At 32.7% G+C, this 20744-nt stretch overlaps 1 protein-coding gene across 1 annotated transcript; it reads left to right on the top strand.

The window, feature by feature from the left end:
• The first annotated feature begins 6248 nt into the window (after positions 1 to 6248).
• LOC120087194 (bZIP transcription factor 53-like) lies at positions 6249 to 7241 on the top strand. Its single transcript, XM_039044102.1, has one exon. It carries the CDS (start codon positions 6762 to 6764, stop codon positions 7182 to 7184), a length of 423 nt encoding a protein of 140 aa, XP_038900030.1. The 5' UTR covers positions 6249 to 6761; the 3' UTR covers positions 7185 to 7241.
• Positions 7242 to 20744: the final 13503 nt, after the last annotated feature.

Below are 20744 nucleotides of genomic sequence, written 5' to 3'. Positions count from 1 at the left end.
ATTTGAAGGTTAATGTTTATAGACTTCATTTTCAAAAACAAAACATAGAAAATCAAATGTTTAGCAGACGGAGTCTTCAATTTTAGTTTTTAAAATTTATGCCTAATTTTGAGTCTATATAATTTAGGTTAAAATATCATTTGGTCTCTATAGTTTGAAGTTTGTTCAATTTCAGCTTTTATATTTTCAATTGTCCAATTTTAGCTCATATGTTCTCAACGAATCTTAATTTTAATCTCTACTAGTTTATTGTCCATTTTGTAAAGGTAATATTTTTGTTATAAACCTTTTTAGTGTAAATTTTGAAAACTTATTTACGTATTGTATTTCTTTATATGAAAATTATTGTCATTATTTAATCAATTTCGATAAAAATTAACCTAGAAAACTAAACTTAAGATTTATTCCAAGAACATAAATTAAAAATTGATAAACTTCAAAATATATAGACTATTTAACCCAAAAGTTAACAAGTTTGAGGAGACTCCTCCACTTTTCCCAGAAACAAATGGCATGAAAGCTGAATACATGAAGAATAGTACCTTGGTAGATGTGCTTCAAGTTTTTTTTTTTTTTTTTTTCAGCTACAACAGAAAAAGATAGATAAAAATAAGTTTGGAAGAATGATCCTTTTTTCTTTTTTTGGCTGCAGCTTAGGAAACACCACAACAATTAAAGAGTAAAGTAAGCTCAACCCTTATTTGGAACATGAATTTAAGAAGTTTTGACTTCCTACTTTCTTTTGTCATGGGTTTGAATAGTAAATTTATGGGTTATCTTTTTTTTTAGTTTAATCTATGAAGTACATCAGTCAACCTCTGGATGCCACTTTCAGTGATCATGTCAACTCTGGCCACCACCTCCAATGACCACCGCCAGTCAACCTTTGACCGCTATCTCGATGACTATTGTCGGCCAACCTCTAGTTGCTACTGGCTAACTCTGATTGTTGTCGACCAACCTCCGACAACCCTCCATTTCCCCCACACTGGCGAAATTTCGACCACCAACGCTGTCCAACTTCCGATTGCCACCTCCAGCGACCGCAACCAGCCAACCTTGAAAATTTTTTAAAATATTGATAAAAACACTTTTAATATATAACAAACTAGACAATTTTGTATATAAAAACATTTTTAAGAAATAATTGCAATACATGTGTGTTTTGTGTTTTAATGAGTTTTTATCAAAAGTGTTTAAACAAAAATGAAGTTTTGAAATATATTTTTTCTAAGTCATTCCAAACACACTATTAGACCGCAATTGTAAAGGTATATTTATTTGGGCTATATGTGTAGAAAGTCTTAATTTAATTTAACAACATTTTCATTTATTTTTTCGTTGCTCAATTTAACTAGTCTAAAAACTTAGAATCGTTTTCTAAACATAAACGTTTAAAATGTTTTAAACAACTTAGCGACCAAATAAGGACTAAATCTCAAAATTATTTATTTTTATTCCTCGAATGTAATTTGATAAATATATATATATAGTTTTTAATAATTGAATTTAATATTAAAATATTAGTTTATTTCTATTTTAAGTTAGTGTATTATGGTAAAAAAAAAATCGATCATTTTCGAATTAATTAAAGTGACAAAAGTCTATGAAAAAAATATTTCAAAAACTAGTAAAATTAAATTATCAAATTATTAAAACAATAGACTAAATAAAATTATTTTTTTATTCAAAATCTCCATTTCAAATATTTTTTTTAAAAAAAATATTATTCTATTTTTTTATTTATTTTAAATCTAACTATATTAAAATTATTAAGATGATCAATTTAAACTAACATAAAATCTAATCAACGATTAAATATAAGCAAATGTTTCACAAACTAAAAATTTATAAATTTGCACTCAGTCCTAGGTTACTTAAGCTTACTCTCTAAACACCAACTTTTTAAACCCATACTTCCGAGATCTCCACCCCAAACACAGTTTTCTTAGACCTAAACCCAGCTTAATCTCCAGACTTGAGATTTAAGACCTGCGCACCAAGTGTCTCCCTAAAGTACATGTGAAATGTTATATTTTATGTTTCGAATATGTGTTTAGTAGCATACTAAAAGATTAGATTCCAATTTAAACATCGGTTCAAAATGCGTCGATGATATATTTCAAACCATAAAATCAAGGACTAGTTACTTGCTAAATAATATTGGTGTTACGTAATCGGTAATTAAACAATAAAAAAAAATGTATCAACATACGGATATACGTAGTTCACTAACGGTGTGTTAGCTACGTCCACGAGGTTGAGAGATAACAATATTATTAGAGAAAATGTTTTATGAATACACCTAGCAACGCCTCTAAGGGTTAGAGAGTTTATATAACGAACTACTCTAAACCACATAGTCATAATCGTAAATAACTACATATAAATAAATATGCTAAATACGAATTATGAATAGGTTTCAAGGGTACTTGGTTATTCAAAGCGCCAACAACCAAATTCAAAGCACAATAATTAGGTTGAATATATCTATTACTAATTAATCTACAAAATGTTTTATGATTTAAAAAATCATATGATTATTATATTGTAAGAAATACTTGGGTGCATCCAAAATGTATCCATCTTCGTGCTTCCCCTCGTTATTTAAAAAAAAAAAAATCTTTAAGAAAAAAAAAAGAGATGAATTTGCCAAACTATATTCGATAGCTTATGATGCACCTAAGTTTAAAGGTAGATAACTTAAATTATATGGACTAAAATTATACCAACTATATTTATTAATGTTTTATCATTTTATTCAATGTATAAATTTTCATTTAAATTTAAAATTTAGAATTTGGCTCAAAAGTGTAAAACATCAAAATAAAATAAAACATGGAATTGCAATACTTTGGTGCATCTCAAAGTGCACCAATTTGTATGCATTCCTTCATATCACTCACATAATAAGAATTAAAATATTTCAAATAAGGAAATAAAAATATTTTAACATCTGGCAAATTGTGATTTGACAACTTCATATGATGCATATGTTGGGTTATATGTCACAAAACTCACAGTTTGTAAACTTCAAACATATTTCTATTTACAATAAAGATATTATTTAGAGTATTCCAATAAGGTTGTTATTTAATATATAAATAACATTTATAGATTCATAAATCTAATAAACTAATGAACCTTTGGTCATAACATGGATACTTAAACTTTATGTAGAGACATAAAAGTTGATCAAGTTTTAGTATATAGCCAAAACGGTCTATGAGTATATGAATAGGGTTGGGTACCTTATCCTAAGGACACTATGGATGCGGCCCACTTTGTATATTGATACAAACGACGTGATCTTACAGTCGTTCATGTGGAGATATGTGAGTGGGGGGCAACATATGCAATATGCAAAAGATATTTACATAAGATCGGACAACGAAATAGTCACTTTTATTTACAATGACCGCTTGTTGTCAAAATTGACTATTTCAATTCGATGACCTGAGGTAACTCGATCTCAATCTTGAGGTAACCGCGAACTATTGTTTATCCGGGATCATCATTTAATTTGCATAGGTGATAATAGATCAACGTCACCACCCAATAAGCCTCCCACTTGAAGGGTCAGGCCGGATAGATAGCTGAGGACATAGTCTTGCAAGACGAAATTCACTCATATCCATTTGAGAGTTAGCAGATAGGTTGTTCCCTTGAGTACTGACTTATGGTCTTGAACAAAGAGGCCTTGTCCTCTCTATAGCCGAGAGGGACTCGATTTATTGGTAGGACCATAAACCAATTGTTCATTAAATGATCAGTAGAGACTTAAGGAGCGATGTATTATAGGGGTAAAATGGTAATTGTGACATAGTTGTAAATACAAACAACTTGTGAATGACCGACTTACTGATTATGGTTAAATTAAGTGGACAGAAATATATCTATAGTGAGGAGAGTTCAACTATTGAGCTATAGTGGTGTGTCTCGGTAGTTAATGAATATTGATTAATTTAGTTTAAAGAGTTTAACCAATTAATCTCAGATTGTTAGAGCTCATGATCCGCAGGTTCATTAGATTCCTCGATTAGCTCGTTAAAAGAATAAACCTTATAATAGCACGTTGTGGGGATTTGAAATGTTCAAATTCAATTTAGGATTTGGATTATTATATTTGATACAATTAAATGTTTAATTAACGAATTAAACGATTTTGGAGAGTTAAAAATGTTTAAATATAATTTAAATATAAAATACATGAATAGTGATACATGTTTGAATTAGGTGTTTTATTAATTTAATATTTGATATTAAATTATTTAGTTAATTAACCGTTTATTTATTTAAATTTTGAAATTGTGAAATTCAAAACATAATATTGATTTAATTTGATTAAACCAGTTAATTATAAACAAATAAATAAAATAAAATAAAATTTCATTTATTGTTGTTTATGAAATCTAATGAAATTTCATATAACTTTTTCCACTGATTGATACACCTAATCCACGTATTAAGTGGAATGTTGAGTGTCAACCTTTCTTCCATTTAATCAAAATTTAATGTTTAATTTGGATAAATACTTGTTTTGTCGCACATAATTTGGGCATGCAATATGATTTGATGGAAAAGACTTTCCCTATCAAAACTTATCTCCAAATTCTCCAACTTCACCCCAAAAACATCTCTCGATTTAGATCTCACAATCCAATCTAAGGTAGTAGAGAAGACTCTTGTGGTGGTCTACTCCAAAGATTGAAGAAGAAACTGAATGAGATTTGAAGTAATTTGAAGGTTTCATCAAAGGTTGTATATTTAAAACCCATTTTCTATTATTTTATGAACTTACATGCAAATCCACTAAAATTAATGTAATTAGAGTGTTTAAGATCCTAATAGCTTTCGTTGGTTGAATGTCAACTTTATTAGCATAAATAGGTATTGGTCGCTGATCGAAATATACCTAAATATTTGTCTTTAGAATTTTAGATCATAATATATATATATATATATATGAATTTAAATGGTTATTCGAACCAAATGGTTATCAAACAAGCCCTAAGGAGGTGTTTGTTTCAAGGGTGAGGTTTGATGGTTAGGTATCCTAAGTCCAACCTTCGTTTGGGGCAAAGACCTAGGAAGTGTTAGCTTCTTGCATATCTTTCCCATGGGTTTGAATAGTAAACACCATACAAACCCATGAGTTACCTTCCTTCCCCCTCCCTCTTTAATTTAATATAAGAAGTACGTTGGACCAACCTTCGACACCATTTTTGGTGATCACCGTCGACCAACTCCAGTCGCCACCCTCTGGCGATTGTCGTCAGTCAACTTTGGTTGCCACCTGCGACATCGCCGTCGGCCAACTTCGGTTGCCACTTCCGACGAACACTGCCAGCCAACTCCGATGAGGGGTAACTCTGTCCACCACCTTGGTGACCGTTGTCGGCCAACTTCGACCACCATCGACTAACTTCTGGCAAACCCCTTCTTCTCACAGGCGAAATTCCAACCACCAACTTCGTTGATCAACCTTCGATTACCACCTCCGTTGACTGCAACCAACCAACTTTGAAAACCATTAATAAAAAAGCCTCTTAGTATATAATAAATTAGATAAATTTGTATATAAAAACACTTTTAAAAAATAATTGCAATACAATATGTTTTTTTTTATCTTAAGGAGTTTTTTATCAAACGTGTTTAAATACAAATGAATTTTTAAAAGATATTTTTTTCTAAGTCATTCCAAACACGGCATTAGGCTGCAATTGTATTAGTATATTTATTTAGGCTATAGAAAATCCTAATATAATTCAGTAATATTTTTATTTTTTTCATTTGTCAATTTAACTAGTTCGAAAACTTAAAATAATTTTATAAAAAAAGAGGTTTAAAATATTTAAAACAACTTAGCGACCACATAGAAATTAAAACTCAAAATTTTATTATTTTCTATTCCTCACATGTAATTTAATTAAAAACATATATACTTTTTCAATAATTGAATCTAATATTAAAATACTAATTTATTTCAATTTAAAATTAACATATTATAGTGAAAAAAGTCTATTAGATTTTGAAATCAAAATAGGTAAAATTAAAATATCAAATTATCAAACACAATAGATTAATTAAAATTATAATTTTAGTCCAAATCTTTATTTTATTTTACTTTTTAAAATATTCTTCTATTTATTTTTTAAAATTTAATTATATTAAAATAATTAATACGATAAATTTAAACTAATTTAAAATCTAACGGTGCATAAATCTTCAGGCCTACATTCCTAGCTTAAGATTCCAAAGCGCCAAACTCCCCCTAAATTTCTTACACCTTTCCGTTGTATTGCTGTTTAATTTCTTTTGCTTCTTCATCCATGCATTTCTTTTATGCTGCTTCGTTTTCTCATCGCTCATTCTTCTTGATTTGATTGATAATTAACTTCTTGTTTGGCATCCACAGTCGATTCTCAATTACCTGCAGGTTTGGCCATCCACAACATTTTCCGTTTTTCTGTAAATCTCCCCAGTGCAAGGCTATTCATTCTTCTCCAATTCAGTATCTTTACTCCAATTTCGGAAAATCCATCCCGTTTGACAATCGGGATCCGAGATTCTTCTTGATTATTCATGGCGTTTACTCTGCCTTACACGCCAAATTCATCTTCTCCATTCGATCTCTGCTTTCTTACCGTATTTGTACTCGAATCACCGTCCTCTACAAGCCTAACTCTTCAATTAAAGTCCAATCTCATCTCAATTCGAAAAATACCGATGCAATCAGAGAATCCACAACTCGTCTGGCAATGACCTCGTTCCTAGGGCAAATCAACATCTCGGACTCGCGAAACAGGATGATCGACGAGAGGAAGAGGAAGAGGATGCAATCGAATCGAGAATCCGCTCGACGATCGCGAATGAAAAAGCAGAAGCGATTTGAAGATCTAACAAGCGAAGTGAGACGATTACAGAATGTGAACAGTCGGATTGTAGAAAGCATCAATGGAAGGGAACAAGCGAGGATTGAAATCGAATCGATTAATAATATTTTGAGAGTCGAAGCAATGGAAATGACGTACCGACTCGGGGCCTTGGATTTGGTGCTTCAAATCGTCGACGATGCGGATGCTCTTGGGGTTGATGTTCGTGATCCTCTGTTGGAACCTTGGCAACACAACCAGCAAATGCCGCTGCCGACGGCGGCGGATTACGATATGTTTATGGTTTAATGCAAATTTAACATGTAGAATCTTGTAAGAGCCAAAAAAATAATTAGGATGGAGATATGACAGAACGGCTAGGGAATTCTCTAGTTTCGAGAATAAATTGTTCTAGAGAAGTCTACTGTACTTATATTGTGTGACTTGAAACAGAGCAACATACTCCCCCGTTCTATACATACAAATATATATATATATATATATATATATATATATATATAACCACTTAATTTTTTTTGACATGTGTCAAATTTTAATTGGATGCAATAAGAATGATGATGCATTTAAGTATTTTTCCGTTACAATATAAGTTTGTAGGGAAGTTTACTATACCTGAGTACAATCCACACTTAAATATTTTTAATCTCTATCCATGTAGCTAGAGGTGTGCAACGGTCGATCAGAGTTGGTTTTCTGACCAAACTGCCACCGAATCGACTATGATTGATTTAATAAATGTTCACACTTACCTCAACTTTCAAGGAGTGCAAAACAACCGTCATTTTTTGTCGATTTTATTCTTAGAAAAAAAAGTCCCAAAATCGATATTGACCGAGCTCCTCATCTTCTTCAATCAACTACCTTCAATTTCAATCAGTTTTGGTTAGTCACCTTGGTTTTTTAATTTACCATGCTCACCCTACATATGACCATGTTATTAAATATATATTCTTAATTAATGTTTTTTTTTCCTCGATTCAATTATATGTGAGGTTGGAGGGATTGAGCTCTGACAATTTGATGTCTTGAATTCAAATATTAATTAATGTCTTAAATTCAAGTGTAGATTCCTTTTAATTAGACATATTCATCTATTTATTAGTTACTCGTAGCACAATATTAACCAAATGATATTTGAATGTGTTTTTTTTTAAGAAAAATATATATTATTAATAAGTTATTATCGGGAAAAAACAAATATTAACCTATAAATATATAAAACATGGTTTAAAGTATAAGTTCTTGAACTTATTTTTGTTCCAAATAAATAAATAAATAAAGACTTCTTAACTTATTTTGTGTCTAATAGTTTTTTACAACTTAGTCAATATACTTTAAAACCTATAACAATTACATCTTTATCATGAAAAATCTTATCAAATTAATTATCAATCTTGTTTATATAGTGAAATGGTTAGATTATAGAAGGACAAAGACTGGACTAAATCGTTATATATTACAATCACAGATTATAGAAGGACAAAGACTGGACTAAATTGTTATGTATTACAATCACAGGGCTAGTTTATATGACAAAATGGATTTTTTTTCCCCTTTTTAAGTTTACGTCTAAGAAATTAGCACAAAAGAAGAAAAGAAAATTGAAAGAAAGAAACTTCCATTAAAAATATAAAGATAACAATTTGGAGAGAATATCTCTCTCCTCACTTGCTCTTCTTCATATTTTATATAGAGAAATTTTTACAAGCAAAAAAAAAATGTCAAACTATTTACAGAAATAATAGAAAAAAAAAACCACCGATTTCTATGAGTCTCTAGTTTTTCTAACTTTTCTTTCTTTATTTGACTTCCAAATAGGGACACACTATTTTAAATGTGTTAAATTAGGTGTAATGTATATGTCCATTAGAAGTGTTCACTGGTCATGTGTCACTTATCTATTTCCGCATGTGTTGTCCATGTGTCTCAAGATTACACACTATTAGTGTTCATGTGATCCACCTCCTACTTGCCAAATTGCCTATAGAAATTAGAATTTGGTGGGTTTTAAAAGACACACACGTATTGGTGATCAACCAAAAAATATTGGAGAAAGTGGAGAAATCCATTCTTTATTATTTTGTTTACTCATTTATTTATTTTGTATATTTATATATTATATTATCTTATATTATATTTATTTGTTTTATTATATATTATTATATTATATTTTATCCATATCCTTATTCTCGTTGTGCGACATTGTGCTCCTTAAATTCACAATATGTTATCAGCTCGAGCTGCTATCACTTTCCTTGCTAAAGGTATGTTAGTTTTTTTCCTATTCATTATAATTAATAAATTTAACATTAATTTTCATATTTAATATCTATTAAATTTCTAATATAAGTACAAAATTTTATGATAGTGTTGCCATGAAAAATAACACAAACTTAGAATTTATCGCCCTTGATATTAATGACAACTATTATTTTTCATGGGTACTTGATACTAAAATCCACCTATATGCTATGAATCTTGAAGAGATTATTAAAGAAGAAACTACGACATCCAGTCAAGATAAAACAAAAGTTATGATTTTCCTTTGTCATCATCTCCACGAGGGATTAAAAATGGAGTATCTTACAACAAAAGATCCTCGTATCTTGTGGAGAAATTTGAAAAAGAGGAATGATCATTAAAAAAAAGTTATTCTTCCTAAAGTTCTTTATGAATGGATGCACTTAAGGCTACAAGATTTCAAATCAGTAAGTCATTATAACTCTGCATTATTTAAAATTAGCTCGAAATTATTGTTATACGGAGAGAAAATATTGATCCTGCTATGTTAAAGAAGACATTTTCTACATTTCATGCTCGAATATACTCTTGCAGCAACAATATCGAGAGAAAGGTTTTAAACAATATTCTAAATTAATTTCATGTCTTCTCGTGGCCGAACAAAATAACGAGTTATTAATGAAAAATCATGAATCTCGATCAACCAGGACGACACCATTCCCTGAAATGAATGCTGTGAATTTTAATAATAATCATGGTTGAGGTCGTGATCGAGACAGAGGAAGAAATAATTATTATTTTCATGGTGATCATTCTAATCATTCAAATTTCAAAGAAACCACACAAAATGATGATCACAAAGAAAAAACTCCACAAGATAAGAGTTTAAAAAGTGTTGAAAATAAATGTTTCCCATGCGGAATGACTGAGCATTAGTCACGTACCTGTCGTACGTCAAAATACTTAGTTGATCTTTATCAAGCATCCTTGAAGGAAAAAGAGAAAATGTGGAAGAAAAATTTCCATGCTAAGACAATGATATATTTGACCCATTCCATATGATAAGTTTGGATGTGGCAGACTTCTTAAAATTTTTTGAAGAGAAAATCAACAGAATTGATGAAACATTAAGTGTTTTCTTTGACTTTGAAAATATCTAGACTTAATAATTTTTTTTTATTAATCTCCATGTTGTCTCTCTCTCAGTAGATGTTAACCTTTATACATTCAAAATTTTGTTTTTCTTATTGTATTTGATTTCTTTTAATGAAAAAATATGGATCATTTTCATATGTTAGGTGACTAAAAAAATGAGTAAAAAAGATCTACGTCTGACAAACAGTACAACTATACATATAATACTTACAAGTAGAAAATATTTTCTCAAACTGACAATGCTGGAAGCAAAAGTCAATACAATATTGGGTTCTGCAAACCTAATTGAAGGGTTTGGAAAAGCAAATATCATTTTGTCTAGAGGAACAAAATTTATAATTGACAATGCATTGTTCTCTAGTCAATTAAAGAGAATTTACTTAGTTTTAAAGATATACGTCGCAATGGTTATCATATTGAGATTGATAAAAGAATAACATAGAGTGTCTTTATATCATATCTACTGTCTCATATGAAAAATGTATATTGGAAGAGTTGTCTGCTTTATCTTATGGATTATATTATACTCATATACGAGTAATTGAAACATATGCAACAATGAACCTGAAGTTCATGAATCCAGACATATTTACAATTTGACATGACAGATTAGGTCATCCAGGGTCTATAATGATGAGAAAAATTATTAAGAATTCCAATGAACATCCATTGAATAGTCAAAAGATTCTTCAATCTAATGAATTATTATGTGATGCTTGCTCTCAATGCAAATTAATCATTAGACCATCACTAGTCGAAGTGAGGATTGAATCACCTACGTTTTTAGAATAAATTCATGGTGATATATGTGGACTTATTAATCCACCAAGTGGACCATTTAGATATTTTATGGTATTAATAGACGCATCCAGTAAATAGTCAGATGTGTGCTTATTATCAAGACAAAATATTGCATTTGCAAGATTACTTGCTCAAATAATTAAGTTAATAGCACAATTTCCTAATTATACAATTTAGACCATTCATCTTGATAATGCAAGTGAATTTACATCCCATACTTTTGATAATTATTTTATGTCAATTTGGATAATTGTTGAACATCATGTAGCTTAGGTTCATATAGAAAATGGTTAGTAGAACAATTCATAAAACGTTTGCAGTTAATTGCTAGATAAACTTATGAGAGCTAAGCTTCCTACATCTATATGAGAACATACTATTTTACATGCATCGTCACTTGTACGCATTGGGTCAATATCTTATCACAAATACTCACCATTACAATTAGTTTATGGCCATGAGCCAAATATTCCCCATCTGAGAATTTTTGGATGTGCAGTATATACTCCAATTGCTCCACCACAACGTACTATAATGGGTCCTTAAAGGTGGTTAGGAATATATTGGATATGATTCCCCATCAATTATCAAATATCTTGAACCCCCGACGGGTGATGTATTTACTACACGATTTGCTGATTGTCATTTTAATGAGACAGAATTTTCAACATTAGGGGGAGGAATTACATAGTTGAAAAAAGAAATTACATGGAATGCATTGTTATTGTCTCATTTAGATCCTTGTACAAACCAATGTGAACTTGAAGTTCATGAGATAATTTATTTGCAAAATATATATATATAAAAAAAAGTTACCAGATGCATTTATAGATGCAAGGAAAGTAACTAAATCACATATACTAGTTGCAAACGTTCCATCAAAAATTGATATCCCAACACAACAAGTTATCACTAATGAGTATGGAACACGCCAGAAGCGTGATATACCAGTGGGTTCTTGATGCGTTGTGAATATGATGAAATAATGGTATATATTGTGATGGTGATGTATGCATTGTGCATGCAAGTTTTCCTAGTAAAATCAAAGTATAAACCCTACTAGGTTGGTTGGTATTTTAGATTCATTTGCGGTGACAAACAAAACAATAAGTTGGTTGGTATGTTTGTTTTAAAATATAAATCCTATGCAGCGGAATTGAGAAAAGAGTTAATAACAACGAAGGTTACAATGAGTATGCCGGGAACGGATTGAGAAGGGATTTAGCTAACACTTCCTAAGATTGCATTCAAGTTATATGATCATGCTACACACATACAACAGCAGGTCATCTCTTAATGCAAATGCTATAACTCCTAATTTTAGGACGCTGCGATGTATACGATCATGTCTATAGAACTTATGTCTAAGCCTCTATTCTTGTCTATGCGATGATGAATGATACACACATACACAAGACGACCGCATACTATCATAACCTATTTCTAGGGTGCATGTGATGCATGTTAGCAAACAGAACTTATCTCTAAGTTTTTATCTTTTGCTTATGCGGTTTTAATCTGAATTTCTCAAGCCTAAATTCTAACCTACCTCTCTCAAGTCTAGGTTCTTTCTTTAGACTCTCTCTCAAGTAGCTCTAAAGAGGTGATGGACGCATACATAAGACAAGATGATCGCATAAAATAAAGATCTTAGGTCATGCTAGCTAAGTGTTTCTCAACTCATTCGAAAGTTTAGTTACTCATGCGTAATGTAAAGAGAGTGAACAGATGTAGAGATGCAAATTCCATTTTATAAATGAAATCAGAATACAGAATGACAATGGGAAGTAAGGATAGAGAGTCTGGTAGCAATGTCTTGCTTCCCAAGGCTGTTACACTGTGTTTTTCTCTACTCTGCCCAAAGAACGTTCTTTCTTTTGCAAGAGTCGGCCCTCTCTCCATTCTCAACGCTTTCTGACACTCTCTCGAGCCAACCAGGAACGATCTTCCGGCATCTTCTCTCTTCACTCACCTCCGCCTCTAAGTATATAAATTACAGGCTACGACTATCTATGTATATGGTGGAAAAGAACTCCAAAATTCTAACTGTTAAAAACTGAAATGGAACTCCTTCAACGGAGGTGGCCTTCGGTATTTATAGAGCTTCAGGGTGAAGGGCCTTTCTCTCAAATGATTGCACTGATGGGATGTCATTAAATCTCTGTTTGATGCGCCGATTAATTGTCACCGAAAAGTTGAGTGTACTTGCTACAGTGTTGTCGTTAACGGTTTGTCAACTAAATTCGGATTCGACCGTCATCAGCTTTATGTCCCATCATGATTTATTAAGCTTTCACCTTGATGTGTCATCTTTATGCGGCCACCTTCTTGAGCAGATCTTTGCGAACGCATAAGATCGCATAGCTTTGTGGTCGCAATCTTTTAATGCGTTCGGACGCTGAATTCCTTGGATCGCAATTCTATCTTGTGCCAACGCATTTTCCTGCACAAAATACGTAAATTAGTTGCTTTAATGCGATGGTGCATGTGATCGCAGTGTTCTCAATGCTTTTGGACACGATTTTACATATTTTTACCGTCGCAATCCTACTTGTTTTATGTTTTTGCGTTGTAATAACGTGCATTTCTGCCCGTTATCAGTTCCAAAGATAAAAATTCTTTAAAAAGAAAAATAATTAATAGTCAAGAAAATTTGGTCAATGATGTAAATACCTATGAAGGAATTTATGGCATGACTAGTGAGGAAGGTGGAATATACAAAGATAATAATGAGATTTCAATAAACTATGTCATGACAGAAAAAGCATGGAACCAAACTCATGTAGTTATTGACAACATTTTTGTGTATAATATTTCTCTTGATATTATATCTGAAAATGAGAATTCTGAACTAAAATCTGTTGAATAATGTCGACATAGAAAAGATTGGCTTCAGTGGAAAGAAGCAATCGAGGCAGGATTAAACTCGCTTTCAAAACATTAGGTTTTTGGACCAATAGTCCGAACACCAAAACCTATGGGATATAAATGAGTATTTGTAAGAAAAAAAAAATGAAAATGATGAGGTCACAAGATATAAAACAAGACTAGTTGCACAAAGTTTTTCATAAATGTAAACCTCGAACCCTACTTTCCATACTTAAATATGTTAATTATGTTAACTAATGTATTGAATAGGTTGATATATAAGTTAATGTTAATTTGTAGGGAAAAGTTGAAGAATAAGAAGAATAATAAAGTGAGGTTTCAAGTATTTCAAGATTGGGCTCTCGAATAGTTATGTGTTAGCCTAGTAAGTGGGAAAATTAGCTAAGTGTTGGAGATAGGCATGGATGCCATGGGCGTTGATATGAAGACACAAAAGGTATTGATATTGTCTTTGGAGGTTAGGCAAGCTCGCTTGGTGGCTAAGTGTAACCGAGTGATGATGCTAGGCGATGGGGATACGTGAGCCAAGGTGATCAAGTTGAACACATAAAGATATCTTGTGTTGATAAGGTTGTACGGTAAGCAAAGGCTTGTAGAAGTTAGTGAAGTTTGCAGCCTAGGGTGTGTTAGGTGTTAGGTTGTTGAGCACTTTGCATGGGCAAGAAAGTCTAGGCGTTGAGGCTGGGTATGCACGCTGACCAATGTGCAGCAAGGAGCCTAAGCGTTAGCCACAGGACTAAGCAAGAGAGTTATGCTGGTTGCATTGGTACAAGGCTTAAGTGACAGGCGTTGCTTAAGGAGGAGGTGAGTGCCAAAGCTTACGTGTGTGCGTTGGTTGGACTTGATGCACGATAGTATGAGCTTTTGATGACCAAGGTATATGCCTAGTTGGTAACGCGGTGAGTTGAGCCATGCGTTGGCTAAGGCTAGGCAATACATAGTCTAAAGGGGCATGCAACCAAAAGGTAGCAAGCATTGTTGAGGAATAGACCTTGTGTTGATGGCCAAGGGAAGGTGATCAGCTTGACCACCGATTAAGTGGCCAGTTGTCACCATAATCAGTTCACCTAATCTTATTTAGTGGGAGGAGGTGGCAGCTTGAAGTTGAGGGAAACATGCAGTCTGTGGAATAAAAGAGATGGTTAGATTCAAAAGATTGGTTTGAACGATCTACTTGTGCTATCAGAGTAATTCCAAATCCATTTGAAAGCTTTATGAGTCTAGTTGATGATCTAGGCCTGCCGGAAGGAAACTCCATAAGAATTAAGCTATAATTCAAAGAATTTGCAAGAAGGTCGAGCTCTAGGGTGACTTTGGGTCAGTATTGAATATTTGAGGATTCTGGCCAGACCACGAGGAATCTTGAGCTCAAAATTTAAGTAAGCTAAGAAAATTTTGAACAAGTTTGTAGAAGGAAAGTTTATGAGAAATGGCTTGGAAAATGAGTTATCTGAATTACAAATTGATTTTGAGAATTTTGAACAAGCAGGCGCTGCTTGGGTTGAGCAAGAAGGCAACTCATGAGGGAGGGATTGCAGTATCAAACCTAATACTCCAGGATCTGGATGCATATTTCAACCCATAAATGTATTGACTCAGTTTGCAAACTTTTTTCTCCTAACCTTGGTTATGGACCCCTTGAGCGGAGACATAAAGATATTCTTTTCAAGATTGCCATTCAGAAAGGCTATCTAGACATCCATTTTCCATATTTCATAGTCATAATACGTGGCTATGGACAAGAATTCATATAGATTTAAGCATAGCAATAGGGGAAAAAGTTTCCTCATAGTTAACCCCCTCCCTTTGGGTATAACCCTTTACTACAAGTCTATCTTTGAAGGTCTGTACCTTCTTAGCTACATTTCTCTTTTTCTTGTAGATCTATTTACACCCTATGGTTTTAACCTCTACAGGTGGATCTATAAGATCTCATACTGAATTGAAGTACATTGACTTCATTTCATGGTCCATGGCTTTGACCCATTGGTCCTTGTTTATCATTCATTGCCTGCCTATAAGACAATGGATCCTTAACGCCATCATCTGGTATGAAGGCCTGAGTTTCAGTTAAACCCAAGTGACAGTCGGGTTGTGCTACACCCTTCCACTGTGTCTAGGCACTCTTGGCGATTAAGAAGGATGAGATTGATTTGAAGTGCTAGTCCCTTAATTAACTTTTGATGAAGAACCAACATCACCGTCAACAACTCTTGTTGATTCTTCAGTAGCTTCGTTTAATACTAATTTGCTTTGTGGTTTATGATCTCTCATGTGTATTCTTCTAAGAATGTGGCGTTGATCGATATAAACACTTTGTTTTCTTGTGGATCAAAGAATAAACCACCTCTTGTTTCCTTAAGGTAGCTAAAAAATGGGCATAATCTTGAACGAGGTTCCAATTTCTTAGGATTTATCACTAGTACATGTGTTGGACAACCCCAGATTCTGAAGTAGTGCAAACTAGGTTTACGCCCCCTTCATAACTCAAAAGGTGTTTCAGAAACATTCTTTGATGGAACATTGTTCAGGGTATGAATTGCACTACTCGCTGCATACCCCCAAAACGAGCTAGGCAATTGAGCATAACTCATCATAGAACGAATCATGTCTAACAATATTCCATTTCTCCTTTTTGATACATCATTTTGCTGAGGTGTACCAGGTGTTAAGAGTTGAGATTGAATCCCATGTTCTATCATATAGTCTTGGAATCTTAAATCCACGTACTCTCCACCTCGATCAAATCGAAGTGTTTTAATAATCTTATCTAACAGAGTTTCAACTTCTACTTTACATTCCATGAACTTTTCAAGGGCTTCAGACTTATGTTCCATTAGGTATAAGTAATCATACCCCGAATAATCATCTATAAAATAAATTAAATATTCGTACCTTCCTCAATCTTTTATATTCATTGGACCACAAAGATCCGAGTGTATGAGCTATAAGAGCTCTTTGGCTCTATAACCTTTTCCACTAAAAGGTATTTTAGTCATCTTACCCTCAAGACAAGATGCACACAGAGGTATGAATCATTTGTTAACTCACTTATAAGTCCATTCTTTACCAATCTCTTAATCCTATCGAAATTAATGTGACCTAATCTTAAGTGCCAAAGATAAGTATTATTGTTATTTGGAGAAATTCTTTGCTTTTTGGTTTGAGTATTAGCAGTTTTAAACATCTCATGATTTAAAAGTGTTTTTGTTTTGGTTAGTCTTAACACATACAAGTTATTTTCTAGCTGCTAAACAAATATGTACACCATTTTTCGAAATGAACGCTTCATTATATGAAAAAATAATGGAACACAACTATTCAATTAAACAAGAAATAGATACTAAGTTTCTCTTCATTTTAGGAGCTACATATAGATTTTCTAAAAATAAAAATATATTTCTAAAAAACAACCTAGCAGCTCCCACAACACGAGCTGAAATGGTGTCTCAGTTCCAACCTTGAGCGTCATTTCACCCTTAGCAAGCTGCTGGAAGGAACTAGTTTCCTGTAAATAAGAACAAACATGATCAGTGGCTCCTAAATCAAGTATCCAGGCATTATGATCATTTTTCACTAAACATGTTTCTAAAACAAGTAGATCACATTTACCTTCCTTTTCCTTCTTTTTCTCAACAAGGTACTTTGGGTAGTTCCGCTTTCAGTGATCTTCCACATTGCAGTGGATGCACTTGCCCTTATTGGCCGCCTTGGCCTTTCCCTTATTATTCCCAACAGAATGAGCCTTCCCCTTTCCTCCTTTCTTATTCCGGATCTTCTTAAGACCAGAAGATGAAGGTACAGACTTAGTTCTTGAGGATGAACCCTTATGAAACTTTCTGGAATGGGCAACATTTGCCTCTTCTTCTACCGATCTTTTACCAAGAGACTGGTAGGTCTGCAACTCATTCAGGAGATTTGTTATGGTGTACTGAATTTTATTCATAACTGCATTGCTGCGAAATCGAAGAACGCTCTTCGAGAGAGATTCCAGAATAAAGACACTTGCCTTTGCTCGTCAATGACTGCCCCGTTCATTTCAGCTACATTGAACTAGACCATCAGGTCAAGAACATGTTCTCTAACTTACTGGCCTTCCTTTATACGTGCATTATAAACATATTTGAGGGCCTCGTACTAGATTTGAATGGATGGTTGCCTAAATATACCCTGGAGGGACTCCATGATCTCACGAGCAGTGAGCATGGCCTCATGTTTCTTGTTGAGTACGTCAGACAGACTCGCAAGATATAGACTCAGGCTTTTTCATTGGCCTTTGTCCAACGATCATATGCATCTCTAACATTTAGGGGTATATTACGAGCGGGGACCTGAGGACATTCCTCAGTTAAGACAAATCGTAGATCATCTATAACTAGAATCGTATTCAAGTTAGATTTTCATGTCGCGTAATTCTCTTCAGTTAGTTTTTCATTTTTAAGTAAGGCAATAATTGAGAAAGACATGCTAAAAAACAAACAAACAAATGACCGCTTTAGTTATCTTTGCCTTAACCCATCATAAAAAATATCCAATCAGTTCAGCAAAAAACAAGCAATCATGGAATCCTAAATAAACTATTGATTTGATTTTTGCAATGATACTTCAAAGGTTTAGGACAACAGCCACTGAAGGGTGATCAACTATCCCTCATATGAATTAAGACTATCTCAACTAATTACTAATTTCAGAATAACTCTTATTCCTATAGCTCTTAGCTACCATTAGTTTGGTCAAGGATTCATTAACTCACTTAATTCATCATGTAAGTGTGACCCTTTCATTTTTGAATTTCAGAGGTACGCTTCAACAAGCTACCGTTAGGAAAGACAATTGTTGAAAATTAACCTAAGAAATCCTATCCATTTATGGAGTTTGCGTTGTTCCGAAACCTATGATCAGCCCTCCGAAGGGATGGTCGCTCTAGGACAAGGCAGATCATAAGAATCTCACGATGCAACCTAATGAAGAAGACCATAGGATACATTGACACGTGCCATTCTCCCACTTATATAAACATTTCCCCTATTCACCCTAATATTGACCCATGCAAATATTTTTCGAAAGGAGGTCGCGTCCAAGGCGACATGAAGCCAAGCATGGATCACACGTTGTGAACTCTTAGGGACGTGAGAGCTTAAAAATTATATATCATATATACCATTTTTCTCCCACTAAAATGTTCTAGTTACTTTAGGATTTTGTTATACTTACTAAATTCCGACTAATGAATCTATCTAAGTTTATGCATATTACAACTCTTATAATAAGGTCTTTATACTAGAGTTATAGGTATATTAAACCATTTAATTTACCTAGCAACATTTCATGCTAATAAGACCTTAGTTAATTTAACTCAGGTTTCGATCCAGTTCCAGTTAAGAGGTGTTACGTAAACCATCAACTGTATCAATCGAGTTCCCTTATAACCTTAATCCTATTTGTCCCACTTAGTCAATTTTAAAACTATTTAAAAAGAAACTAAGTAATTATTCTAATTTAATTAGAAATTTGATCTTAGGTCTAATCAATTTTAAACAATTTAAAATTAATAAAATATTTTTTTTATAATATCATATGTTTGCATGCATATCTTTGTTATAGGTTAATGGTTGCTAATCATTAATTATAACTATTACAAATTTTAATGATTAGTCCTACTGCTCACAATGGTTTTAATTAATTAACAATCATATTCTAATTAAAAAATCAAACCATATTACATGCATTTCATGTGTTATGCTCGATACATATTGATTTCCAATTAAATATAACACTTATATAATATTTTGAAAATCAACCAAGCATATTCATATATATTAATAAATATAACTAATTATGTTTTTTAATTAATATCATGCAATATGCTTTTCCAATTTCATATGTTTAACATATCACATACATTAAATAAATCTTGAAATTATAAATCATGCATTTCATACCATACATTATAACACTTATAAATACAAAAAAAAAAAAAAAAAAGCACGCACATGCTTATTTTATCCTAAAATTTCTTCTGCCACTCTAGAACCGGACCAGACCAATATGAACCAAATCACTAACCTGCGAACCAAGCCAACCCAACCAAACCAGACCACCAACTGAATTGCAGTTGAATTGGACCCGCTTTGCTAACTCTAATTCTCTGCAGAATTGTGTAGGAATGCAGAATGTCAGCAGAATTACTATTTTTGGCCAAAATGGTCTCGATCTTCATTAACACGAACCCTAATTCTAGACCCGGACTTATGGAGAAACGATTTACGACAATAATGCCCAAAAAATAGCCTTTACATTGATCATATCAAAATTATAAATCTAAAGCCAAATATTGCAAAAAATATTCAATTGCAAACCATAACATTTAAATCCCACCAAACTAATGAAAAAAAATTAAATGGCCAAATTGATAATACGATTTGGCCCTATACCACCCAAGGCAAAGTGAAAGCCATAACATATAGAACCACGTATTTCAAAATGCCATTTAAAATCAATGTTTTTTTTAAATAAAAACTACCAATCAAAATAGATTAAGCAGGTAATTATAGAAACAAAATCTACCAAGAGAAGAAACCCTACCTTACAAACCTTTTGGGAATTCTGTAAAATTCTTTAGTACGAATTGGGAATGGGCACCAGCGTTGGGAATCCCCTCTTATTCTTGTAGAGAAATTGAGGATTTGAGAATTGTGAGATTCTCTTTAGAAATTGGGAGGATTTTGGGTGTAAAGTTTTTGTTTCTAAAAAAAAAAGACA

This window comes from Benincasa hispida, chromosome 9, assembly GCF_009727055.1.
Source record: "Benincasa hispida cultivar B227 chromosome 9, ASM972705v1, whole genome shotgun sequence".
Taxonomy (NCBI): Eukaryota; Viridiplantae; Streptophyta; class Magnoliopsida; order Cucurbitales; family Cucurbitaceae; genus Benincasa; species Benincasa hispida.
Note: the sequence above shows the minus strand (reverse complement) of the source record. Positions and strands in the feature narration are given on the sequence as shown.

Excerpts from the sequence above, each read along its gene's own strand:
- LOC120087194 (XM_039044102.1), top strand. The coding sequence starts at position 6,762 with ATGACCTCGTTCCTAGGGCAAATCAACATCTCGGACTCGCGAAACAGG.